The following is a 27619-nucleotide window of genomic DNA, read 5'->3' as shown; positions in this document are numbered from 1 at the left end:
TATTTTTCTCAGTCTTATCCCCTCATTGCATTTCAGCTGTTCCCTTTTCCTTCCTCCCTCCCTCTTCTCGCCTCACTCTCTAGCACTCTTATATTTTGCTCTGTTCTCATTTCCCTGGCCTCCGTCTCTCTCTGCTCTGTTTTCCCATGAGTTCCGATTAGCCTGCACACCCACTCTATCTTTAGGCAGTCTAGTGGGATTTCAATTAATTTAGGAAAAAATTGCAAAATCATCACAATATACTGTACCTGTTTAATTAACTTCCTCCTTAATTAGGAATGACTTGAACTTCGGCAGAAGACATATTCATGCAGAGCTGGAGCTCCTGGGTCTTCCGGGCGGGTTTGAACTCTTGGCAACTTGATTTGTTTGAATATCAAGTTATGCCTCAGAACCACCTGGGCCAGCATGACCTTATGCTTTATATTATGTGATTTTTATGAACAGCTGCCTCCGGCCATGCTGTCTGTGCCATCGCGTCCCATGAACTCTTGCATTATTCTTCTTTTAATTGCATGCTCACGTCCTTTGATCCATCTCCTTCTCTCCATTTCATTCTTGCTCCTCCTTGTCTATTGTTTTTCTTTTTTCATGGTCATTCTGTTGAAAGAGTAGCTGGCTTTTATATCTGATTACAAAAAAGAACGACTCCAGAGAGCTGCTCTTTATCTGGGGCATATGTTCATTAGGGGGAATGGATTGAATTCTTTGCAAAGACAAAGCTGTTCGCTGTTGGCTCTTCAAAAGAAATCAGTTCAAGTGTTTTCATTTCCAAAGATGTGGTCTACTGTATCTATAACTGCTATATTGTGTTTCATGTGCAGAATCTCCCTGTGTGGTGTGTGTAGTGACCTTCTACTTAATTAGTTTAGTTTCTTTGATCCCCTTTTTCTTATTAATATTATCGTATTCTGATGATACAATCCCTTATATAGGACTACTTTCTTGCATTTATCTCTCCTTCCTTGTTTCCTCTTCCCCTCTCTATCTCAGTGCCAGCAATATCGTGAACAGGCTTCGGTGCTGGAGAACCAGCCAACGGGGACTTTTGTGTTGCAAGTGCATGCCGTGGATGCAGATGAGGGGGCAAATGGAAAAGTCAAATATGGCCTAATGCACAGAGACAGCGCAATGCCTGCCTTCAGAATCCATCCGGACACAGGTAGAACAGTTTCAGTTCGTCTGGGGTAAAAGAGGTCTCAATTAGACATAGAGCAGAGAGTCTGCTGTAGGTAGAATGTGTTGTATTTAAATGTTAATTGTCATCTCTAATGGTAATTTTGAGCTGAGGCGTGGAGACATGAGGAGGATGCATACTGATACAATATCAACTGTTATACGTTGACTTGTTATTCTTAGGAATTTAAGTCAAATGCCAAAACCTGTATACTGATTAACATTTGATTAAATTTGGGAGAAGCTCAGTGTGATTATAAAAAATGAGTGTACATAATTAAGGGGTAGGCAAATAGAGAAGCTGTTCAGAAGTCCTGGCACGGGCAGGCAACATGTTATTCTGTCAGTCATTTTCTTTTAGGCTCGTGCTCAGTTTTCTTCATCTCAAGATTTAATAGCAAAGTCACCGCACTTGAAAGGAATACTCGACTTTCTCCGAATAAATTCATAATTGTTTACTTGTTTACAAAATCTTGGGTCGATTGGTGGAAATACCGGGGTGCTGAAGCACTGTGTGGTATTGCCGTGCGTATGTTTGATCATTATTCTGTATGTACAGGAGTGATTGTGACAGCCCGGCGCTTCGACAGGGAGCGGCAAAGAGAGTATTCGATCACAGTAACGGCTACTGATTGGGCAGAGGAGCCACTGATCGGCATCTGTCAGCTAACCATCCAAATACTGGACCAAAATGATAACAGCCCCAAGTTTGAGAATTTGCGCTATGAGTGTAAGTTTGGGATGAATGTTATTCTTGTTGATGTCCAAATGAAATATGCATAGCATTAATAAAGCAGGGGCACAACCAGGACCATTAAAAATGCAGAAGTAAATAAAACTGATATTAAGTCATAGAGAATTTGATTGACTTTGTGCACCTTTATATAGTAATTTGATTTAATTGAGGATGTTTTTAGAGACATTTTATTTTTGTTCCTAAGGATCTTCATCATCCTTTGCCCTAAGCTACTACAATGCAAGTTCTTTGACCAGTAAAGTGAGCGCACATACGTTATTTCTTTCCCGTGCAGATTTTTTGAGGGAAGACACTTTGGTCGGTACCAGTTTTCTGCGTGTTGCTGCTCACGATGATGACTTTGGCACTAATGCAGCTATCACTTACGCCATGTCTCTGGAGCAGCCTGAGTACCTGCAGGTCAACCCCATCACTGGATGGGTCTATGTTAACCAGCCCATCTCACAGGCAAGTCAACCACAGGTCTTTGTCAGCCAGTGCAGACACACACACAGAGACACTAACTGTTCTTTTCCGGGTCTTCACCTTCATTTTTAGGGATTTACTTTTTTGCGTACAACGAAGGCATGTCCTCGTAATGAGACTGTGTAAGTAGATTATGTCCCCGCAAAATGAGTTATACCAGGACGACACACACAGTGGCCTGTGGGTCTGTGTCAACAAAGTTAATGAATGAGGCACCTCAAAGTGCCTCTAACTGCCACTACCAGTCTTGAGTATGTCTACTCCCGGAGGTGCTGGATGTGGAAATACCACAGAGAAAGAAGATGGAGGGAGACTAATTCAGCCTAAACAAATTATTCAAAATACATTTTAACAGCTTGTGTGTCCTTTGGTTCTGTTTAATGACTAGCATTTTTCTAGTGCTCCGTTACAAAGACTTTTCTTTCAAATGTGCAAAAACATCCTCTTACCTGCAGTAGCTGTCAAAAAAGTGTTTTAATTAATGGCACAGGTTTAAAAGAAGCTAATTACCATACTCTGCAACTCATTGTCTCTTATAAATGCTGTGGCTTTGATATATATATATATATATATATATATATATATATATATATATAAAAAATCTTTCTTTCATCGTCGTTTATCATCTGAGACTTTGATAAAAAGACTGACAGTGTGCACCAACAAACGATTTTTGTATTTTGAAGTGATTAACTGAAACACTGTGAGGAAGATTATGAATGCAAAGTTAACCTCCCTGCTAACAGCTTCTGAAAAATGAAAAAACTAAGCCACAATCTTTGGAGAAGTGTGAAATACAAAGGTGAATCCCCTTAAGATAAATTACACAGTTGTTTTCAGAATACAAGTTATTTTACATGTATGCATAATTCGCTCCTGTATGAAAACTACCTAAAAACGCTATCTTCAAAGTTTACTGAGCTGAGTGTTGTCAGCTAACTTCAAGTGATTTATAATGTCAATGCCAGTAATGTAACACATTTTTTTATTTCTTACATTCTTCACAAGTATGTCGTAGCCTTTCTGAGACCTATCAGTGCTCGGCTTCCAGTTTTCACCTTAATTTATTCAACAGGAGCTGTTCTTTGGCCAGAAACCTGCTATTGCACTATAGGGCTGTTTATTATTTAACATACTTTTTACTGCACTGGTGTCGGAAGTCTCTGGCAATTTTGCTGCTGACTTCATGCAAAATTGATAACGCTAAGCACAAAACCTCGCCTAACAAAGCTGTTGCATATTTTAGGGTGGTTTCAGAAGTTATTTGGATCCTGCAACAATCTTTGTGCTGTAACCATAAAAGCACTTCATTAAATGTTAAATGTCTTCGCTGGTCTGGGACGTTGTTCTTTTTGATTTTCTCATCGCAGTTTCTGATTACATTGAAAAAGAATTAAGGCTAAATTTTCAAGCCACACTTCACAGTAAAATGTGAAGCACTGTTCCCAGTTGACTCGAAGCACTTTAATGGAAGAGATATGCCACTGAGCAGCTATGAATGTTCTTATGCCCTAAGACATGCACAGCCAGAGCCGACCTCATCCCGTGTCAACACACTGTACACTGGTTCCACAGAGAATTAAGTGGAAAAGATGGAAAAGGTTGCCATGACCGTATCCAGAATATTTTATATGTTCTGGTAGAGATCTGACACTATTACAGCAAATTTAATTTCCAAGTATTACCAAGTCAGATATTCATTTAATGTAAAAGCAGCAGCTGCTGGGTCCATATTGGGCATTGCAGATTGCAATCTTTGTTCTCTGGTTTCAAGCTTTGGAAAAGAGTTGCATTGCTTTAAAAATACTAATTGGATTGTCCCACAAATAGAAAATCTATTACTGAACTTCAGGGAGATTGATTTTTATCTGACCACTGCAGCACAATAATAGAGTCGCCGGCCCTGATTTACATTAACAGAATAATGCAGCTGGTAGTCGAAATGTTAAAGCTGAACGATTGAATTTGTGGTGAAATAATAGTGAACAATTTTTCATTTAAGCTCTGTAACTGTGACTTAGTCATTATTATGAAATACAATCATAATATGTGGGTAAAAGGACACATTTCTAAATGTTCTTCTTCTTCACTTTGGTGTGAGTGTAATTTTAATGTTACTCATTGTTTAATTTAGGTAAATGGACTCTTTTCACTTTTTCTTGTGGTGTCCACTTTGATGAAATGCAGTCCCCAAGACAAATTTACTCCCTTATGTCCTTGGAATTCAATTATGGCACAGTAACAAAAGGGTTTTTATGGAGTCAGAATTATGGCTTAATGTATTTTTCTATGGCTTATTCTGCTGCTTTTGTTGTTTTGAGTCTAACTAAATGGTTTCCACGTTTGGGTCGTCCAATTAGCTGATCGACAGCTTATCGCTGCTTGCATCTGCTCGCACAAAGACATATCCGTATAAACGCCCAGATCTACATGTTTTTCTTAGTGCTGCTGTGCTGCCAGAAACAGCTGCCCCCACAGTCACGCAGAGGTCTAACTCTTCTACTAAACATTAAGCAAAATATTACACTTTGCTATGAAAAAACTTTTTTTTATCACAAAAATAGCTTGATTTGTACATTTTTGGACAGTGACACAATTTTCTCAATTTTGCTTTTGTATGCAAGCACAATAGAGTTTAAGAGAAACAATAATGAAACTTACTGTTCAAGGGGTTTAAAAGAAATATGATGTTTTACCCAAGACAACAGGTGACTGTGTATACGACTAACTAATTTCAAAGCAGTAAAGGAAACATGTTTGTAGACCCTTAAAACTTGGTGGAGTACAGACAAAAAACTGACAATTATGTCAGTGTCCAAACATTTCTGGACCTATATGTAATTAATAAAAGAGTAAACACATAATCAAAGAGGTGATGGTGAAAGTTTTTAATGTCAGTTATAATGCAGCTAAAATGTCTGCACAGATAGATATAAACACGGAAACCTGCCATTGTGGTAGTTGCTGCTAACGGTGTCAACAGGGCCTCATTTTCTCACTGAGAGTCACAAGATTAAAGTAATATCTTACTTCAGGGTAGTAATCATTTCAACATCAAATATGATGATAATTTCCCCCATTGAACTCTTCCCTTTGTTCACAGCGGACCTATATTACAAGGGATATCATAGCAACTGATGGTGGGAATCGTAGCACTTCTGTGGAGCTGGCAGTCACCATCACCAATGTGAAGAACCAGCCTCCACAGTGGGAAAAAGAAAGCTACAGTGTTGTCATCCCTGAAAACACTGCCAGGGACACGCCCATAGTGGTAAGGATGCAAGCAACTTCAATTTCTGTTACAATGTTTGTTTCCCTTTATCATTATTATCATTATTATTATTTATTAATCTTATTATTTGCTGTTTACGTTAGATGAATGCTTGCTTACCTGAATCAGTGCAATTTGACCATTATTTAGACATTCTGCTAACACTGAGCTTAAATATGCCTCAGAAGGTTCTTCAGTGCTGAAAAACCTGTAAAAGAGTTCTAATGTGATGCTGTAGCAGAAAGATGACATTGAATCCCATGTGCTTGGCAAATTTTATGACACTAGACTTATTAAATTCATTGAAAATGTCTCCTTTGATGTGAAAAATTTATAGCTGTCAATCTGAGATGGAAAAAAAGTCCTTTTGTTCAAGGTCTTCAAAAGGCAGCTCAATTCTTGATAAGAGGTTATTTTAGGACTCAGGCAGCAGGTTTGACTTTCATCCTACGCTATGTCTTTCTTAGATAATCAGTCATTGAAGCAAAAATTTAATCAGAATTTGATATAACCTGTGTTTCGTTCAGGCTGCTGACCCGTACTGCAGTCTGACCGCTTATAACCTGTCACATGTGAACAAATGTTACTTGACCAATCTCAAAGGAAAAAGTAGTTTAGCATTTTAGGAAATATGCTGACTTGACACTGTCTTTGCTTGAATGAGTAGACTGATAGCACTCAATCTCTGGGAGTTAGTTATAGAGCTGTATCCTGCAGCTAGTAAGCTTAGCTCAGCAAAAGAAGCGAAAAACAGTTAACCTGGCTCTGTGTAAAGTTAGAAAATGTGCCCATCAGCTCAGGGGTGGAGCTTAACTCTCAACACAGAGGGGACAGAACATTTTCAGGGGCTGATTTCTGATTAAGTGTTTATAATTAATCACTGTAAAATGGCTAATATAATCTGCCCAGTAATGGGAAAAGAATTCAGAGACTAAAAAGTACTGAGATAACACAGTGAGACTACAAGTAAGAGTCACTCTATGAAACTACTTAAAAAACAGAAAAAACTTAATATTAAAAAAAGAAAACGTGACCATGAGCCTTTCACTACTATTTTTTTTTATTATTTAGTTACTGATAGAAAGATATCGACAGATGAATGGATGACTATACAAAATCACACATGAAATTGTTAAACATGATTTCCTCCTAACCAGACATTTTAGTTAAGCCTGTTATGGATGACATCAATAATTAGACCTGCTGTCCTTCACAAACATTTTGGCTCTGTCCAAAACTACAAAATATGCTCACTACCATCTTTAAAACTAACTAATTAATATAGAATAATTTTCTTCTATGATTTGTCCAGAGATTTAAAGATGTCTAGCTGTAAGTGCTTAAATGCTTTAATTATTTCTTGGATTGACTCATTGACCTCATATTATTGAGCAGTGATTTAACCGTGAAATTAGCAGGCATTCAGGGGACTCCTGAATGCCTGTACTCCTCAAAAAAACATGTTTTCCAAATTTGCATAGCAAGATTGTAGAATGATATTATATAAGCTGAGCGATCAGCTACATATCCATAAACTCGCTGATGTTTTTTTTTCCTATTATGAGATGTTTGCTCATGATAGATAGAGGTTTGCTCTATCATGAGATGTATGTATGCTCCATTTATCACTTTCTGCCTCAGGAGCTAGTCCTTACTGATTTGATACCTAAAATCCAGGTTTTCAAGACAGTCATGATGTAACTTCTGATGCTATTCAGACAGTCAAGGCAACGTCTCAGTTGGGTGACCCAAGAGTGACCTACAACCTTGAGGATGGGATGGTCCCTGAAACCAACATGCCCGTCCGTTTCTACCTCTCTCCCAACCGGGAAGATGGTTCTGCGTCCATTCTGGTGTCCGAGCCACTGGACTATGAGACCACACCATTTTTCTCTCTTCAAGTCCGGGCGCAAAATGTGGCTGCAGTGCCGCTTGCAGCTTTCACAAGAGTTTATGTGAATATTACAGGTACATGTCTCGCTGTCTTTGTCATTTGATATAATTAATTGATTGAATAGATTTCACCATTACATCAGCAGACTTTATGGAAATTCTTGAAATGTATGTTAATTTATTTATTTAATAACTGTGTCTGAGTACATTTTAATTGGTATTATATTATATTATGTTATATTATATTATATTATATTGTATTATATTATATTACACTGTTAAAAAAAAAACATCTTAAAAAAACAGTAATATTCCGGCAGCTGGGGTGCCAAAATACTACCGTAAAATAACAGAAAATAACTTCCTCATAAAAATACGGTTATTTCCAGTAATGACAATACAGTTTGTTGCTCTAATTTTACATGGGATTCTGCCTTTTCCAAGTGCTTTTAGATTAGGAACATTTTAACGTGATCAAACAATGAAATTACCTATAAACAACGTCAATGAATGTGGCAATATGAATCATAATACGTAAATGTACAGAAATATACAATTAACAGTTGGTTTAAATAATAATGGATTGCATACCCTGGGACAGACTGACAGAGGCGAGGCTGCCATATAGCACCATCGGCCCATCACCAGTAGGTGAAGTGACTTGACCACGGACACAACACCGAGCGTGTCTGAGCCGGGGCTCGAACCGGCAACCTTCTGATCACAAGGCGAACTGCCAACTCTTGAGCTACGATCGCCCTAAAGAGCAATGATAATAATACTTATGTGATGTAACACAAGCTTATAGGAATCATGTTATATACTTTTGCATAGCATTACATTTGAATTTAACAGTTCACTCTTTCAAAAAACGGACAGATATTTGTGCAATCATGATACAGTTGTGAATGTATTTTAACAATCTAAATATGCATATGTACAGACAGATACATTTAATAATCATGAAAATTATGTTTTATTACATTACAGTGATTTAACGTTAATTTACATTTGAAATGTGAAATCAGTCTATTTACGTAACTTTGACGATATTCTAGAAGAACAGAACAAAACTGTGAAATGCAGTAAAATACTTTTATATTAGGATGTTTTCCTACAGTGCTGCCATACCCACGACATTGTGGTTGTTAGTTCACATTCATTGGCCGATGATTATGTGTCCCAACATCCAATGGCATGTCACATTGTTTTCATGGCCACACCCTCACCCCAGGTGCAGAGGCCTATTTCTGTTCAGGAATGTTGTGAATACTTTGAGATTTATATTAATTGCAATTCCTACCTCTACATTTATTTTTTAAAATATATAATTAGCACAGCGTGGCCGTGCAATGTTTTATATGTTTTTCTTTGTTTTTATTCATATTAATTATATTTTCACTGGTTACCTCTGAATTACTGAATCAGACCTAGATGACATGACATTTCCAGCAAAATTACTCCTTTAATTATTATTGTCATTGATTTTCGATCATTTTATATATTTTTCCATAGTATTACATTTGAATTTAACAGATAACATCACTGTACATATAGTAAAACACAATTTACGTGTTTTTTAAATATATAATTTGTACATAAGCATATTTAGATTGTAAAAATACATTCAGAAATGTATCATAATTTCACAAATATTTGTCTGTTATGTGAGAAAATGATCTGTAAAATCACATCTACTTATGTAAATTTAATGATATTCTAGAAAGACAATACAAAACTGTAAAATATACAGTAAGATACTTTGACATTACTATTTTTTGGAACAGTGTATATTATATTATATTTAATATAATATAATGTATATTTGCACATGTAGCTTCAGAGACAAAAGAAGTTAACAAGCAGCACACTGGGGATAAATACACAATATAAAATTGGCACAGTATTAAAACCTATTTAAAAAAGTAAAAACAGATTCTAATTACTTATAAGAGGGATTACTTGGTCTTGCCTAAAGAGAAGTTATTTACCTCTATAGCTGATGCGGTGAACGTGTTGTTCTCTTGTTCTCATATTTCATTTCATTTTTGAGAAAATATCAGTGGTTACACTTTTGAATGCAGAAAAAGGATATTGTGAGTGGTATCAGGAAATTAACACATTGTCACGGTGACTATGTCATTTCTATCCTAAGACGTCAATGACAACGTACCGTTTTTCACATCCTCCATCTACGAGGCCTCAGTGACCGAAGGAGCCCAGATAGGGACTTCAGTTCTGCAAGTATCTGCCCATGACAAAGACCTGGGCTTTAATGGAGAGGTTTGTGGTTATACACTTATGATCATTTTGTGAAGGTATGGCAAAATGGAGTAATTTTACAAAAATCTAGAGACTGCTGTTTCCCTGCTAAAGCATCCATTTACACTACAAAGAGCATTATGTAACATCACACAACAATCCCACCAGTGTGGAAGCTTTTGTTCCACTGTTTTCAAAGTTTTGTTGAAGTGGGTTTGGGAGCTGTTTCATCAGCTGTCTCACTGATTGTGGCGATATTGGTTGAATGGAGCGTATTGATTTGCTTAGCCCTCTTGACATTTTCAGCTACAGAGCCTGTAACTTCTGCTGTTTCTGCAGGTTATTGCTTGAAACTTTACTTTAGCTTAATTTTCAAATTCCCTGTGCTCCACAGATCACTTACTCTCTGCTGAGTGACAGCAGTGGGGACCATAATCTGTTTCGTATCGACCCAGAACTTGGGATTATCTACACAGAAGCTGTCTTTGACCGTGAGGCCCGTAGCTCCTACTTACTGGAGGTTCAGTCAGAAGATGGCCAAGAGTCAGCTCGACCTGGGAAGTACAAACAGCCCAACACAGGTGAGAAATTTTAAGAATGAGTGACTGGATAGTTGGATGGGTAAAAAGGTAAAAAGTTTTTATCTAGACTTAAAACTCTTGCCAGTTTCATTAAAGTAGTTTCATGTTTGGCAAATTCAAAATCTGAAGCAACTATTCTTGCACCGATGTATTATTGGCAACATTATAAATAAGCTCAAAAAATATATTTAAATATATATATTGTGTGTGTCGTTGGGCAGTTCTGCTAACTCATCCAGTCTGTTTTATATGTATAAAATGGCTCACCAATCTTTCCTCCCCTCTTTGTCTCGCCCTCCCACCCGTGAAAATAAAAGTAAAGGACATAAAATAAACAAGTGTCTCTTCTAGTGCAGTTTTGTTACGCTCAAATCTAAAAATCAAACCATCAGACAGAAATATCCTGTTTCATCTCACTTGGTGATGATGGATCAGTCTACCTGTTTAACACACAATTAAGCGTGCAAAAGTCCAAGCATGAACTGGTCTCTGCACATCTCAAAAGGCACATAAACAGCCAGAGTGTTGGATATACTATGTGGAGATGCAACATAAATCTAAAGCAAGGCAAATTAAATTTGTTATAATTATCATCAATGTGGAAATGAGCTAAAAATCACTTTAATTAGTGAGCTATCAAATATTCCCCTTCATCATCATCATTCACTAACACAGCCCTAATTCTTTTGGGTCTTAGGCTGCAGGCTAGGGCCTCCATAGACTGGGTTTGTTCCGAATTGTTCTGGCCTGCCTCATAAATGGTTCATCGCAGTGGCATCTAGGGAGTTTGGAGGCCAAGTCAAAACTTTTGTCATATCCATGGGGAGTGCAGTGTGCAAGGTGTTCAACAATGTTTTCATGATGATTGGCATGTGTCAAAATTACATCGAAATGAATGGCAGGACCCCACGATTTCCCAGCACAGCACTGGATTACATGGTTAATGTTCAATTTACCTGAGTTTAATGCTGTAGCTGCTCGGGGCTGCACTAGCTGGCTAATTTGCTTATCATAACCCCTAGAGTTCACTAATTAAAATGTTATATTTGATTTGTTCTGTGCAAAAACTTGTTACTGTCATGCGCCTTGGTGCGCGGGCACGAAAGGATCCAGGCGCAGACTCCGAGCTAACAAAAAGACACTTTATTAAAACAACGAAAGGCGACCCGGGGAAAGTAGAGAGCAAAACAGAAACTAAAAATCCGGGGAAACAATGACACGAGGAAGCCGGGATCGGGACGGCGGGGGGCTGCAATAGAAAGGGGAGATGATTACTAGGGAGCCAGGAAGCGGGGAGAACATATCAGGACTGAGTTAGCGTAGGGGCTTACGATAGAACGGAACCGTGGGAGCTCGGGAGGGAAGTGTGGCAGTCCGTGGGGGCAGGAAGTCCGTGGAATGGCGAGTGGGCCAGGTGAGCGCCGCGAGATCCAGTTGAGCCGGAGGACAGGCAGGTAGCAGACGCCGAGTAGAAATCTGGACAGAAGTAGGCAGGTTAAACAAAGTTCCAAGCAGAAGAGAATGCACACTTTTCGTGGAAGTCTGGTTACCACTGTGGGGATGACTACGGACTGGCGTGGAGCATCCGTCAGCGCCGGATTAAGTGGATCTCCGTGTAATCACCGGGATGGAGAGCAGGTGTGCTAGTGATGGCCCAGCCCGGGGGTGTGGCTACCCGAGCATCACGCATTCCACAGACCATGACAGTTATGGCACACAGCCAGAAAGAAGCAGGCACATAAATTCCACAAAAATCTGTAACTGTTACATTTTTTTAGATATATTTGTTACACTTTTCTTTTGCTACACTTTTTTTTTTCTTACCTTTGGACAGATGTTGGTGGTTGTTTATTTTCTGAATGTTTTTTAGAGCTGAAGTATCAAGCTGCTGTCTCTTGCTTTGTATTTAACATAATGACTTGATGGGTTCAATCGACTCGTCTGACTCTATACAAGAAAAAGCGTGTGTGCCAAAATGTCAAACTATTCCAGACAATTAAGTCAATTGAGAATCCAGCTTTGTGTAAATTACTCTTTTGTTACAATGACATAAACGATTAGCGACAGCTACTTCCGATTCATTGTGTCCCTGTGCCTTAAATTGATGCAAAAATATGTTGTTTTTTTACTACTGTGGCATTCCGAGGAACTTTATAACTTGGCAGAGTTAACTTTAGGGTGACCTCTGCCCCGGTCTGATGTTCAGTTCATAAAAAGCAGCATTGTTCTTTCCCTATATGCCTACAGGGCAATACTGAAACTCTGTAACTCTAAACTGTGAGGAGTGCTTCCTCTGTGCACTGTGTTTTAAAAAGGCTGCATTGGCAATACATTCATTTACACCTTGGGATTGACTTTGAAAAGTGAATTTTAATTTGATTTATTCTACTGCCATGACCAGACAGCAACACTCTCTTCCATGTGAAAATAGCTCAGAGATTTCTTCCAACTCTCTTTCTTGTAGCGATCCCTTATTTCTTCCCCTTTTTAACTCTCTCGTTTCACAATTTAACCAGAAAGGCCTTTGTTTGTTTACCTTGTTCACAGTGTGACATTTCCGCAGTAATAATATCTGTGTTTAGAATGACGTCCTATGACATTTGTATTTAGACGGGGGTATTTGCCTCTGTTTGTGAAGGAGGTGTTAGGAGTGCCGGGTGGTGTTTTGGAGTAGCAAAACCCTCTCTTCAGGCTGCCAGGGCTGCTTAGCATTTGCGATGAGCCTTAGTTGTGTCTACATATCTACCGCATCCAGAAGGGCTCATCTCCCCTGCAAACATTACCTGTCTCTGTGTTACCCCCGGGATGCACCAAACGGAGGAGGCAAATGCAAAAACAAGCCAAGAAAATAAAGCCACATTCCGCCATCTTTTACTGCAGCAGCTCCAAATAAACATGTCACCCATGTGCTCTGTGAGCAGATAATTTACTCTTTTTAACTAAAGGAATAAACAATGTAATGAGGAGCCCACAGATAAGACACAAACACTTGTCATCTTATAAATATTTAACCTTCCTAGTTATCTGCGCTCGGTTAAAAAAAAAAAAGGAAAGTAGCTCGTTGACGAGGTTTAGCCCCATTATTGTTACTCTTTCTCTTCAGAACCGTCCCCCCTGTAAAAAGAATAAACTCTTGACAAAATGAATAATTCATGTAATTTACAGCAGATCTTTGTGAGTAATGTTTTGTCTAATTTATACGTCATTGAGCAACATTGTGCTGGGTTAAGTACCTCTTCCCCACTAAACAGTGACAATGAATTGTAGAATGAATAAACAGATGGAATGAGAGTAACACACTTACAGTAATGGTTCGAGTATGTATGTGTGTGAGCTGTGCGTGCCGTTTAATCTTCTGCCATTCTGTCATTCTTGCAGACACAGCGTATGTGAGAGTTTTCATCAGCGACGTCAACGACAACAAACCGGTGTTTGCTCAGCGACTGTATGAAGTCGGCGTTGATGAGAATGCAGATGTGGGCCTGGCTGTTGTCACTGTTAGTGCTAATGACGAGGATGAAGGTAAGTTTGAAATGACATCAGAACGATTGAGTCCCGTGGCATTTTTACTGATTCCACTTTCTAGAAATAAAGGTTAAAGAAGCTAGCCAACCACAACCAATATTTTATATTTAGGATGGGGGGGTTTTGAGAGAGAGAGACATTTCCAGTTTGCAGTTTGGCCAGGCTCTTTCTGCAAACAGCAAAACTACTTCAGATAGGTCCTCATTTGTAGCAGTATTCATAAAGTTACCCTGTGGGCAGTCCTTTCCAATCCGGTCTGAGCTCTGCTGAAATCATGCTGCTGAAATCAAGCAGTGTGCTAGATTTAGTAGTCATTTAAGTGTTCGGTAATGCACTGTGGCACATATGTTCCAAAAAGAGTGACACGCTCCCACACAGTGGGTGGGTGGGATTTAAGCAATAAAGCGGATGCTCATCCTCTGTATAGCAGTAGCCTAAGATCCCTTTATCAGACATGTTTAGGTCCGTTAATCAAGTATTTATGGGGAGCGGGGGTGCAGCTTAGGCTGGGCTGCAGCACTAATGATGAATAGCTGTGGAATAACTCCAACCACCAACATTAAAGTTACAATACTGTTGCACTTGTGCCTAAGAGGCTCTACTCAATCTGTCTTGTTTAAAAACTCCACCCTGGGTTTGACCGCAATAAGCCTACCAGGGCCCTGTGGGAGACAGGGAGCACTTTGTCAGTAAGGGTTGTGTTAATAGTACAGATTAGTGTATTTACATGGGATTGAAGCTACTTTAACCCAACAAAATGATTGAAAGCAAAGACTGTACATTGCAGGAGATTATCTTAAATATTCCAGTATTAAACCACCACACCGGGTGGTGACCATAGAGACACAACACATAGCTTCAGATATTGACTTCCTACAACTACAATCCTCCCCCCACCCTCTCCCAAGCCTCACAATCATTCCCTAGGGAGAACTATCAGAGCGCATTATGCTGCTTTTCGCTCTCATGTTCCCTTTTACTTTTTTCGACACTCTTTTTTTTAATTAGCATCTGATTAAAGCCAGGGAGACGAGGTACAAAGTTTCCATTTAATTAAGTAATCAAAAGAAGAAAGGAAGACATGAAAACCTACTAATAGTCAGGTCTTAGAGGAAATGAGGTATAATACCCTTGTGGTTACACCCTTTTGTTTTTGGAGGAATGCAACAACAAATGAAAAGGGACAATAGTGAGGTATCAGCATGCAGAGATTTAAGAAATAATGACATGAACAAAGCCCACTGTGAATTCTACTACATTGTAAAAATGATACTAAACACATTTTCAAACATGCATTTTTAATTCCTGCCGCAGGGGCCAACGCCAAGCTGCGCTACCAGATAACATCTGGCAACAAAGGTGGTGTCTTTGACATCGAGCCAGAGGTTGGGACAATCTTTATTGCACAGCCATTGGACTATGAGCAGCAGAAGAGGTACAAGCTTCTGATTCTCGCCTCAGATGGGAAATGGGAAGACTACGCTGCGGTGGTAGTTACTGTGGTTAATAAGAATGATGAGGCGCCTGTGTTTTCCATGAATGAGTACTACGGATCTGTCACAGAGGAGCTTGATGGGTCACCCGTGTTTGTATTACAGGTACGAGGCTACACACATACTGTGCTTCTTTCAGTAATTACTGTAATTTAAGCATCTGTAATAATCCTTAAAACACCGCCTTCTTAGTGTGGCCATAGCTGCGGCTAAGTAATGATCACAATTTTAAAATGTGACATGTTATTTCAGTTTATCTACTGTTAGTGCTTTACCCTAGCTTAAAACGTTCTAGAAATTTCATTTAAGTTACAGAGATAGATGTTGTGCGGGGAAATTCAGCAGTGCAGCTGTCAGACTTACTCCGACGCCAGATGTAAGAAACATGCCCGATCAGAGCTTATTGCTTTAATTTGGGTGGTCAGGGAAAAGTGCAAACACTTAAATGGGCTGTCTAAAAAAATCCGAAAGCAAAGAAGATTTGGGTGACGGCTGAGGTGAGATAAGAGGAAGCAGTAATTTGGGGTTGACTGGATGAATGAATATCCATTTTCTCAGGAAGTTGTCGTTATCTCTGCAGGTGACAGCTACTGACCCAGACAAAGATGCAGACCAGGGTGCCATACGGTATTCCATTCATGGCCAAGGGGCGGAGTCACACTTCATGATCAACGACATCACGGGGGAGATGTACGTCCAGCACACCCTGGACAGAGAAGAGCGTGCTGTCTGGCGCTTTGTTGTCATGGCAACTGACGAGGAGGGCGAGGGACTTACCGGCTTTACGGATGTTATCATCAACGTGTGGGACATCAATGACAACGCCCCCACTTTTTCATGTGCGCCTGATAACTGCCACAGCAGTGTAGCTGAGAACTCCCCTCCTGGAACATTAGTTGTGGAAATGATGGCTGTAGACCTTGATGATGCAGCCGTAGGCCAAAATGCAATCCTCACCTACAAAATCACGGAAAATTCACAAAATGCAGACGGTGCAGATCTTTTCATGATTGATTCCAGCACTGGGACCATCTCTGTGGCAGCAGAGGGCCTCGATCGTGAGCATGCCGACACGCACCGTATGGTGGTAGAGGCTCGGGATGGTGGCGGCATGACGGGTACCGCTACCGTCACTATAGTGGTGACGGACATCAACGACCATGTGCCAAAGTTTAGAGAGGACTGGTGCGGCGCTCGTGTACCTGAGAGCACAAATGAAGACGCTCCTATCCTGGAGCTGAGTGCTGTGGATCCCGATGCCGGCTCATACGGACATTTGGCCTTCAGTGTGATGGCAGGAGACCCTGAGCAGAGATTCTACATGGTTAGCCACAGACTGGAGCAGAGCGGCACTCTGAGGCTGAAGAAAAAGCTGGACTTTGAGCAGCCAGGGGAGCAAAGGTTTAACCTCACCATCAAAGTGGAGGACACTGACTTTTCCAGCCAGATCCACTGTCTGGTTCTGGTGGAGGATGAGAATGATAATGCCCCTGTTTTTACCCCAGACTCGTATCTGCTGTCTCCTTTGCCGGAGGATGTAACTGAAGGAACCAGCGTCATCCAGGTTGTGGCCTCTGACTCCGACTCTGGTCCGAATGGTGACATTTCGTACAGTATTCTCCCCGAGTCAGACCCGTATGGACATTTTGCAGTCAGCGGTGCAGGTGTGGTCACAGTCGCTAGGCCGCTGGATCGAGAGACAGTGGCAGGTTATGAGCTGGTCGTCATGGCGACAGACCGGGGTACCCCGCCATTGAGTGGCAGTGTCACGGTCCGCTTGCCATTGCTAGATGTGAATGACAACGGGCCAGAGCTGGAGACAGCCTACATTCCCATGCTGTGGGAGAACAGTCCAGTGCCTCAAGTGGTCTGGCTCAATAGGAGTTCAACTCTTCTGTATGTCACTGACAAAGACTCCCCAGAGCAAGGGCCTCCTTTTTATCTCTCCCTGCCCTCTGTGTACTCTACTGACTTCTACCTACAGGACCATGGGAATGGCTCTGCCACGCTCACCGCTCTGCGGAGATTCGACAGGGAAAGGCAGAGTGAGTTCCACTTGCCTGTTATTATGATTGACAGCGGCGAGCCACCGATGACAGCCACAAACACTCTCACCATCACTATTGGCGATCATAATGATAACGCCCATCAGGCAGGAGAGAAAGATGTCTACGTACATAGCTACAAGGGTGAGATGCTTGTTCTCTTCTTTTTGCCCCTGATTTTTTGTTTTTACAGCACAAGGAGAGCTTGAGTCAAGAGGGAAAACTGAGGCTACAGCTCTAGGGGAAAGTTTTCACCACCATACGTGCTTAGAGTAGTCTGGAATTCATAATTGCTTTCTTTCTATTACATTCTAGCAGTGTTTTCTTATGGTAATATCATTGTCACATCCTTTCTGAAGCTCCCAGCAGAGTCTTCCCCTGCCAACCCTATGCCTAAAGCTCATCTGAACATCACAATATGATAAGAATCATGATTCTTATTTCTTTATAGTGTTTCTACCCTCCAGGTAAGTTGGTTAGGCACATTGGCTTGTTAGTGTTTTGATCACACACTCAGCTACATGACATTTTTGGTAATTGTGGAAAACAGGAGCAGCGTGACTCATCCAGGCTGCCATTGTTTACCCAGCTGCAGTACTCTGGCACTGCAGGTCGATAATAACATAATCTATACTGAGATAGCCTCGCTTCCTTAAGCTCCACGCTCTCTGAAGTGGAGCACTGAGAGCCTATTCATTCCAGCAGTGGGACTCCACAGTTATGAGCATAATAAGTAGAACAGAACACAAGGATGCAAGATAAGGAGAAGAGAGGGACGAAAAAGATAAGTGTTGGCATCAGCAGATTCTGTCCAGACTGAGTCAGTGTGTGTGTGTTTACCTTGAACAGGAAGGATAGCGAATGCAGCACTGGGGAAGGTATATGCCCCAGATCCAGATGACTGGGACAACAAAACCTACACTCTGGAGACGAGTGCAGCTAAGTAAGAGCTCACTGTTAAATGCATCTAATGTTCTCTGAAAACATGCTGATCTCCCAGTGTGTAGCAGTGGTACAAGTGCTAACGTAATAATGTATCAGAAGAACTGCCAAACTGTAAAATAAAGAGGATGTGGGCTAAAAGAAATGCTGTAGGCGCATTGCTAACAAGGGCCCGTCTCACAGTTAGTTTTTCCTAATCCTCCTAATCTTATTTCCTTGGCCTCTAATGCAAGCTGATCGATATTCTGGAATATACAATCAGATTAAAAAACACCCCCAGCAAAAAAACCTAAGCAATCCTTGATCCACTTGTGTTATGTTCCTTGGATGAAACAGCCCTTCTTACTAGGCTGCTTCGTAGGAACCTTGCAGAACCGTGCAGTTATTCAGTGTTCACACCCTTAAGATCAGATTAGAAATACCAATTGCATATTTGTTTTATTCATATAACAAATTTTGACAGTTACCATGACAACTATCAAGCCCTTTTATGAGTTTTTCGAGCAGAAGCATTTTCCTTTCTCGTCTGTCTTTTTTCCTGGCACTTTTTGTTTACCTGTTTCTCTGAGCTTTTTGTTTTTTAACATTAATTTGTATTCACTTCCTGTCGGAGTGAGCCCAGGTACCACTGACCAATTTTCTACATGTCTGTCTGCCATCTGTTTCGTATATATCTTTCAGACAGGAGCTAAGAAACAAAAGGAACCCTGCTTTTGAATTTCTCTTTCTCTCATTTTATACTGAAGCAACAGTTTCCTACTTTACAGCTTTCATTTGTTTCTTCAGGTACTTCAGTGTGGACCAGAGCTCAGGAGAGCTAAACCTGCGACAGAACATTCCAGGTGGCAGCTACTGGCTGAGGGTTGAGGTGTCTGATGGTGTGTGGCCCGATGTAATCTCAGGAGTCAGAGTTCATGTCTGGGAGCTGGAGGAAAAGGCCATCCTATCGTCTGCCTCACTGCGTTTGACCGGTAGCATTTGTACAAACACTGACTTAAATGTTGGCATGAATGCTGTGGATTAATTTTGAATCCCTGGGTGCCTTCGGCACAGCAGGTAGACATGTGTTGCACTTTGTTTTCCCTGTTTCATCAGTACAGCATGTGATCAAAATGTTCCACCTTTAAAAAAATCAAAGCACATAGCTGATTCAAATTGACTTGCTCTAACCTCATAGGTAGCCTGTTTGGGCAGCACCACATCGCTTCTAGCACAGCTGCTCTTTTAATATCACTCTGTTGTGAGCATTTGCTTTTGTGCATTAATGATGTGTACTGGATCTCCTACAGTTTATTATAACTGCGTCCTTCCAATTTTATTTTCAAATTTCATTTTGGGGAAGTGGTCCAAGTCGCAGGGAGGCAAATGTAGCAAATCTGAGAATCAAACATGTTGCTGTGACAAAAAGAGGAAAATAGACGGCATAGCACAGCTGCAGAAGTTCAAGTGTAACAATTGTAATTTCCACTCAGTGTTTACATATGGAAAAGTTCCAATTTTTGCTACACAGTACCATGAATATTGAAACATTTAACAGCATTTTACTTTCACCTACCAAAGTTATTTCAGTTTTGTATTTCTTAACCTTTTATTCTTATTTCATTTGGATTTTTTTCTGTTTCCAAAGTAGATTTTGTCATTTAAGCTCAGTGTTTTTATTGTTTAAAATGATTTGTTTTAGTTCATTTTTTTTTATTTACTTTTGCATGGAGGGCATTTGTTAAGGCCAGATTTAGGAAAATCAGTACAGGCAGTTTACTCTCAGTCTCTCATTAGACTTCTAAAAAAGCTTCCTCAGACATGTTGTGATAAAATTACATGAAACCAACAAATACTAAAACTCATTCCACTATATTTATTTTTTTTAGTTAGTTTTCCAGCCTTCACAACCTCATTTCAGTTAGTTTTGTTTTTCAACAGTCCAGTTTGTATTTTAAGCATTGTTAGCTAAACTTTTTTTGTTTTATTTTAAACCCCTTATAGTCCCACATGGTAGAAATCTTTTGGGGGAGCAGTGCTCAAGGGTACCTCAGAGTAGCTGTTTGCTGGATTTGAACCCCCAACCTTCTGGTCATGGGGTTAATGGTTATCCTTAACCTAAAGATGAAGTTGAGGATTTTTCTCTGGCCAGCTCTAGCACATACTAGGGACAGGAGCTGGACTTTGAGGGAGCAAGCTAAAAATATCTGCCACACTAAAGGCAATATGGTAATGCCCAAGGAGACTAACTATAATGGGAGGTTTTTGATTTTGGGCTGAGTAACTGAACATTTTGATTGCACCTTGTACGTGACCCCAGGACTATAAGTAAAAAAAATTATATAACAATAAGTTTTCAATTGGATTCTTGTTCTCAGTCATCCTCCGCAGACAAAAAAAAGCATGCTCTTTGTTGTTGCTGTTAAATTCTTGTTCGAGGCTGATGTTGAAAAAGACAGCATCTCCCACAGGCAAGAATAAATTGGTACTTTTCATTGAATGATTATCAGGTTGTCAATCCAGTTAACACAAAAATAATATGCTGTCAAAAGAATTTTCTATACTTGCATTATTTAACATTTCTAAGCATTGTAAAGCAACCATTCATACTGCTTGTTGATAATCGTTTCCTCCTCCTTCTTCAACATTCTAAAGTTTATGTCAGAGTGTTCATTTTTTGACAGTCTCTCAGAGTACATTTGAGTTATAAAGGTCAGTTTGGAAGTGTCAGGTAAAGTCCTTGACATTTAAAAAGTCATTCAGCAAACAGAGTCAAAGGCTGTTATGGATGCGTCTGATTCCAGGTTGTTACCATTTTTGGGATATTAAAGGTGACTGCTCGCGTTCTCCACATATCACTGGAAGGTGAAACGCCAAATGCGATTGCCTTCGCGGTCATTAAAATATCCTGTTCGAGACAGTTTGTCAAGACTCTAACATTGTTTCGGTGAAAAAGTAAACAATTTGTGTTATGTGCATCATGATTCATTTGCCTTACGGATGACTCAGAATGGAAATAGGATCAATAGAGAAGGATGTTCGGCTACGTCTCACGCTAATAGAATCAGGAACTTGGTAGACTTTGATCAACTCTATAGTTGTCATTGACAAGTCAGTAGTTCTTATTTCACGAACCTCCCTTCTCTTTGTCTCCTGAAGGCATTACAGCAAAAGATTTTATCGACTCTCGTGTCGAGGGGAAGAGTCGGCTCGAGGCGTTCTGGGACTTCCTGTCTGAAACCTTGTCTGTCAGACCAGGGAGTATCAACGTTTTTAGCATCGCAGACAGAGACGAAAAAACTGTGGACATCCACTTCAATGTGCTAACTGATAATGGCTACCTGCGCCCAGAGAAGCTGCACGGTGTCCTCGACGCACATAAAAAGAAGGTACATATGTTATCACGTAGGATAGATAGTCATCGGTGCTTGTATATCAAGTGATACACCAGCAGCTTTTTATCTGCCCTTTGATTTCACACCAACTTTGTGTCTGTTTACTGCCTGCCCCTGTCATGTCTCTTTGTCTCTCCCATTTATTTGTTGTCTTTGTCTTGCCCTCTTTCGTCCATGTGTTCATTATGCATCGCTGTGATTCATCTGTCATACCCAATGACATATCATGATTCTTTAACAGTAGTCAGTTAGAATATTAAAATATTTATGATGAAGGCCTTGCCTTGCTCTTTTGCATTTCTCGTGAAGCTGTTTTGTTTCGCCAAGTGTAAATCAGCGTGTCCCGCGCGCCACCGGCATCGGTGATACAAATCCCTGTTATCTTCAGCCACAATTATTGTAATTCTCGTTTTTGTCTCACTCATCTGCTGCGCTCTTCCTTTCCTCTCTGCAGCTGCAGTCAGTATTGCGTGCGAACGTGCACCAGGTGCAAGTAGATGAGTGCGTGCACACCGATTGCAAGACATCCGGTGGCTGCTCCACACAGTTAAGCATCAGTGACTCACCCACCTTGATAGACTCGGGTGCTTTATCCCTGGTCTCAGTGAAAGTAACATCCTTGGCTGTGTGTGGCTGCGCTGCCAGAGAAATGACCCATCAACGCTGCTCTTCCTACTCCAGTAACCCCTGCCTTAATGGGGGAACCTGCATCGACACGCAGAACGGATACAGGTGAGAGGCATTTCTGCAGTTGTAAAGAACTTAAGATGAAATAGGTTCTTAAAAGATATTTAACGGAAATAAGAGCAGCAGTCTTCTTTCTAGTCCTAGTAGATTTGCTGTTAGAGTGATACCTTGGAAATTGAGCCCAGAATTACTGTGGGTCCCCTGTGAAAAAAATCTTCTTCAGCTGCAACGAAAAGAACTAAAAGTCTTGAGGAGCTCGGCTGTATTGTTAGCTAAATCTGCAGTTACATCATTTTTTTAAAGGCTTGCCTTTATACCGTGGAATCAATGTTTGAGTGTGTCCACGTGATTTTGAAAACTGAAGTCTGAGTTTATCTTGCCAGGATGCAAATAATGAGTCTAACCTCGGTATCAAGGTTATAGACCTGTACTTTGAATTTAACCTTATATATAAATGTCTGCAGTCAATATTCAGGTGTAGGTCTCTGTGAGCATATATCACCGAAGAAACAGCATGCACTTTGTTTCATGCACATACTTGTGCTTGGATTAAAAAATATATATAGGGCAAGGGGATTAACCCTTCCCCCTCTATGCACACAACTTCTTAAAATTTCAGTTAGCATGCAAGTTTGTCAATAGCAGCGTGCACACATTCTTTTCTTTAAATTGTCTCTGCTCCAATTGATCTGTATATTGCTGCAAGGAGCCTTTGTTCTGTAAGAAGAGTATCTCCCTGTATGTGTCATATATGAGCTCCTGTGAATGCAGTCCAGCCGTAAAGAATCCAATTTCTGCTTCTATTCTCTGTCAAAGGAGCTTAACAGGAAACCTCAGACAGCAGCTGATCAGATATTGTCAGTCAGAAGTAAGAAAAACATGCCATGCACCTCCTGATTTGGACCGGCACGACTCTCGAGGTGCACTGTGCTTTGCGTGTGCATATGTATGCATAAGGCTACACTCTGCCTAAGCCGCCCCTTTTGCTGCATATGGATCAGTATTCCTGACATGTGTTGCCCCTCTGCAGAATAAACAGCAATGGGAGAAATATCCCTTAACAGTCTCAGTACACACAGCTTTCCTCAGACACCGCATGAAAATAGATGGCTTTGACATTATCAGCAAAGCCAGCTTGTCTCACATGCCTGCAGTGGAGAGGACAGGATGAGATCAACTGGTCCCCTCAATCCCCACCATCAAAAATAAGCTGTTTTTCTTTACTACGTGTATCTTTGTATGGCATTTATGTATGATTATTTATGTTTAACACTGTGGTCTCACAAACAGAGTCAGCAAAATCATAAAACACATTTAATTTCCGGTTTCCAGTCCACTCAAGTCCTAATCAAAGTGGATAACTACAAGATGAAGCATTTGCACAGTTATCAGCCAGTGTGTAATACCTTAAGAGAAAATCTGTGGTGCTTCGACACATAGAAAAGTGAGAGAAATGGAAATAATTATCTTCCAACAAAGGAAATGTGATGTGCTGAGCAGGAACTCCCTCCAGAGGGTTCAGCTCAGACAGCTGTGATAGATAAAGAATAGATCAGAGTAATGTTGTGTTCATAGCTAATTGATTTAATGTGGAGTTGAACATTTGGGGCTTCGTGGCTAATGCTGATTTGAAAAAGTGCTTTCCCAGCTGTCTGTTGACAGCCAGCATGTTAGAGCAAAGTCAAACCTCTGTCTGCGTGAATCAACAAAGCTGTCACGTATGCCGGAGAAAAGTCGCCATGCACTTATCCAGAGATTGGACAGCGTGAAGATTTCTCCGAACTCAAAACTGAATGACACTGATTGTTTCTTTCCCCTTGATTTTCCACACTGTTTTTCTCCTTGGTGCTACAGGTGCCAGTGCCCCCCACAGCTTGAGGGGCCAGACTGTCAGCAGATGAGAGTTAGTTTCCTTGGCAACGGCTATGCCTGGTTTCCCCCCATAAGGCCTTGCTTTGATAGCCATCTTTCACTGGAGTTTATGACTGAGGAAGATGACGGACTGCTACTGTATGCCGGCCCGATGGCCACTCTTATGCCTGGGGACAGTGAAGACTACATGGCCATAGGTAAAGAAAGAGTCTGTATAATTAGATGTGTGCCAAGGGGCCTCTGGGCCATTACTGCACTCAAACCTGCGACTTAATTTTGTGTGTTTAATTACTGGGTGGTAGCTAATCAGATATACGAGGCAAATTTCGTTCGTTAGTGCACCACTGAGAGATAGGAGCACTCACTTGACTGAGTTATTCCGTTAATGTGGTACTATGCAGGAAACCCCGTTTCACTGTTTAATGTGTATGTAATAGTTTGCCGTCTGCCATAACGAATTCTGTTTTGCTTACCCCTTGCGTCAGAGTGGCGGCTCAGCTTTAGAACAGGCTTATAGACTTTCAGTGTCTCACTCAAGGACACATCAGTGGGGTTTATTCTTGCTGACACAGAGGCTCAAAACTCAATCTGCCAGGTGAAGGACAGCAGTAAATATTTCATCAAAGTGAATAGGTTATTTTGCATTGGGACAGCTATGCATAAAGCTTTATAGTTACACTATGCAGCATCTAGACAAAGTGATTCAGTATCATAAGAATCATGGTAATGAAACTGAAATGATGTTACTACAGCGATTCATGTTATTGTTAATGTAATTAAAATTATGTGCTGTAATTGTGCAGATAAATTAAGTTTCCTCGAGTAGATATAGATCCATAGAAACCAGTCTGAATTGTATTTTTGGATTACAGTGCTGTCGCCATCATGGTATAAATATTTGTGCTGTGATACATGCACTCACATGCATACAGTTTCAAATTACTATTCCCTCAACCCATAATTTTGTATTTTACTCAAAGGGGTTGATTCAGGGAAATTACAGAAAACATGCTTTCTAATTTACCACTGCTGATATCGAGCCATGCATATATATTTTATTCAGGTTTTCAGATATTTAACTCTCAGATTTTAGGTGAATTTGTAGGTGAATTCAGTTTCATTTGTGAGTGTCACCATTTAAAAAAATTTAATTCTAATTTCAGAAATCTTGCACAGAGCTCATTGGGAATAGTAACTCAGAGAAACTGACTATTAAGCTGCTTTTGTTTACAATTTGACAACTTATTTTAAAGCTATTTGTTTCTGGTGCAATTTTGATTCCGTTGTACAGCTCGGCTTTGTTACTGTATTGTCACCCTCCTTTTTGGTTCACACTGTGTTTTTGTTTTGAAGTGAGATGCTTTCATACATCCCTTGGGTTTTTCCTGTGTTTACACAAACTGGTTATTTGCATCTTGCATTTTTTTCCTGCCTGTTTTGTTTGTTTGTGATGCATTTCATCACAGTTTTTTATTCACTCCGCCTTTAGATTTTTAAAATGTAATATTCTGCATTTTTTTTTTTTAGTTTTATGCTGATTTTTAGACTAGTTGATGTAAATGCTCATCATTATCTTCCTCAGAGCTGATTGGAGGGACGCCTAGCCTGAAAATTAACCATGGTTCTGGGACCTTGGTGCTCCAGTTAACAAATAATGTCGGGGTGGCTGATCGACGCTGGCATCGCCTCGATGTGAGGAGCAACAGTAAAGTAAGACATGCACATTCAAGCCAAATCCCTCTGCATGTATTCCCCATTTTCTTCCTGAGTACGCAGAAGACATCAGATTATAATACATATACACCACAGTTTTAAGAGAGTGCCAGGCAGCAGTACACTCACACATCTACACATAAATTAGAGATGACCTCTCTCTTCACTCTTGCCCAATTTAAAGGAAGTGCGCTTTACTCTGGATCGATGTTCCACTGCAATTGTCATGGAGACAGAAGGCGTAGACTCGTGGGCAATGACAGAGGACCGCTCATCCTGTGAAATCCGAGGAGTCACACCCAACAGGGGAAAGTAAGATCAATATTTAAATAAAGAAAGTGTGACCAATGCTGCACATTATAACAAATCAAGTGGTTCCTTTGAATTTTGAAGGGAGCCAGTTTTAATAAGACACCACTGATAAATAATGAGATAATCAATTAATCTGTTACAATTTACCGTACACACAAGTGCACACACAGAAAAATACAATAGCTGCACTTGTTTAACTTGTTTAACAGTTGGGCTTTGTAATTTCTCAGGGGAAATTTGCCTAAATGCTAATTATTCATTCTGTTTGCTGGTCTTAAACCCAAAACTCTGCCTGACCCATGGGACAGTGTCTAAATGCCCAGTGTTTCCACAGGACTAAATAGTTCTCTAGCAACAGCAGCAGTAGTTTGCAATACTATTAAAAAAATCAAAGAATGCACACAATTGTTGATAGAGGGTTTTTTATGCCGTGCCAAATCACAACAGCAGGCAGCTCAAGATGCTTAATGCTGTAAGTTAAGGACCTTATTAAAAAAAAGCAATGAGACATTGTCCTATGAGCCAGTACTCGGTGACAGTAGGGAGGAAAAACTACCTTTTAACAGGAAGATGTCTCCACCAAAACCAAGCTTCTATTGACATTGTTTGGGAGGTGACTGAAATGATAAGGATGTTTGTACATCATGTCAACACTGCTTGGAAATGTCTTATTGGAAACCAGAGACCAGCTTTAGTAGATAAAGGCTGATCTTTGCTTGCCGGCAAACTCATAGCATTTTAATGTTGGATTCTTAGTTTACTATGAAAGTGCCATTTGTAATACATCCTTTGCTTTGACTAATAATAAAAATAATAAATAAATAATTTAAACCATTGCTATCAAAATCAAAATTGCTGCTGATTTATTTTCTATTCATACTCAGTTAAATGTTTCAGATTCAATATCTTAGCAGGAAAAATGACAAATCGGGCAGCTCATGTTTCATTTACTCAGGAAGAATGAGTCTAGCTCCCGTCACATTCAAGCAGAATTCCAACCGGCTTTGTCCAAGCTGGCAGTAATTGCTCTCACGACTGGCATTTCTGCATGCTGCAGTCTGTTTACATTTTTCCATCATGTTTCATTGCTCTGATTAGTTTTATGTCTATCAGATTGTATCCTGAGGCATTTTGGTCTGTGCCCATTGGACACACATCACTTGGAAATCAGACTAATTGCATTTATGCAACAATTTAAAAACTTCATTTACAGTCTGTTTTTTCTCTATTTCTGCAAAATAAATAAAACAT

At 40.2% G+C, this 27619-nt stretch overlaps 1 protein-coding gene and 1 long non-coding RNA gene across 2 annotated transcripts in view; one reads left to right on the top strand and one right to left on the bottom strand.

Annotated features, from left to right (window-relative positions):
• The window catches only part of LOC146569377 (neural-cadherin-like), a 101973-nt gene that overhangs the window by 57138 nt on the left and 17216 nt on the right, over positions 1-27619 (top strand). The window contains exons 9-25 of the mRNA XM_085281637.1: positions 994-1162; positions 1736-1906; positions 2208-2380; positions 5502-5669; positions 7388-7637; positions 9718-9845; positions 10219-10405; positions 13784-13927; positions 15245-15528; positions 16004-17612; positions 18318-18411; positions 19197-19381; positions 21549-21778; positions 22239-22516; positions 24326-24540; positions 25926-26053; positions 26241-26368. Of these exons, the coding sequence (XP_085137763.1) occupies positions 994-1162; positions 1736-1906; positions 2208-2380; positions 5502-5669; positions 7388-7637; positions 9718-9845; positions 10219-10405; positions 13784-13927; positions 15245-15528; positions 16004-17612; positions 18318-18411; positions 19197-19381; positions 21549-21778; positions 22239-22516; positions 24326-24540; positions 25926-26053; positions 26241-26368 (4541 nt within the window). The remainder of the gene's footprint in view (positions 1-993; positions 1163-1735; positions 1907-2207; positions 2381-5501; positions 5670-7387; positions 7638-9717; positions 9846-10218; positions 10406-13783; positions 13928-15244; positions 15529-16003; positions 17613-18317; positions 18412-19196; positions 19382-21548; positions 21779-22238; positions 22517-24325; positions 24541-25925; positions 26054-26240; positions 26369-27619) is intronic.
• On the bottom strand, positions 11526-12099 carry LOC146569378 (uncharacterized). Its single transcript, XR_014893170.1, has 3 exons — positions 11956-12099; positions 11737-11881; positions 11526-11654 (listed from the first exon to the last, which is right to left on the bottom strand). It is a non-coding gene; the product is annotated as an uncharacterized LOC146569378 (long non-coding RNA).

The sequence above is a fragment of the Mchenga conophoros genome, linkage group LG7 (assembly GCF_057382185.1).
Source record: "Mchenga conophoros isolate Kocher_MC1m ecotype Shallow Benthic linkage group LG7, M_conophoros_male_GT1.1, whole genome shotgun sequence".
Classification (NCBI taxonomy): Eukaryota; Metazoa; Chordata; class Actinopteri; order Cichliformes; family Cichlidae; genus Mchenga; species Mchenga conophoros.
This window is presented reverse-complemented; position numbering and strand designations above follow the sequence as displayed.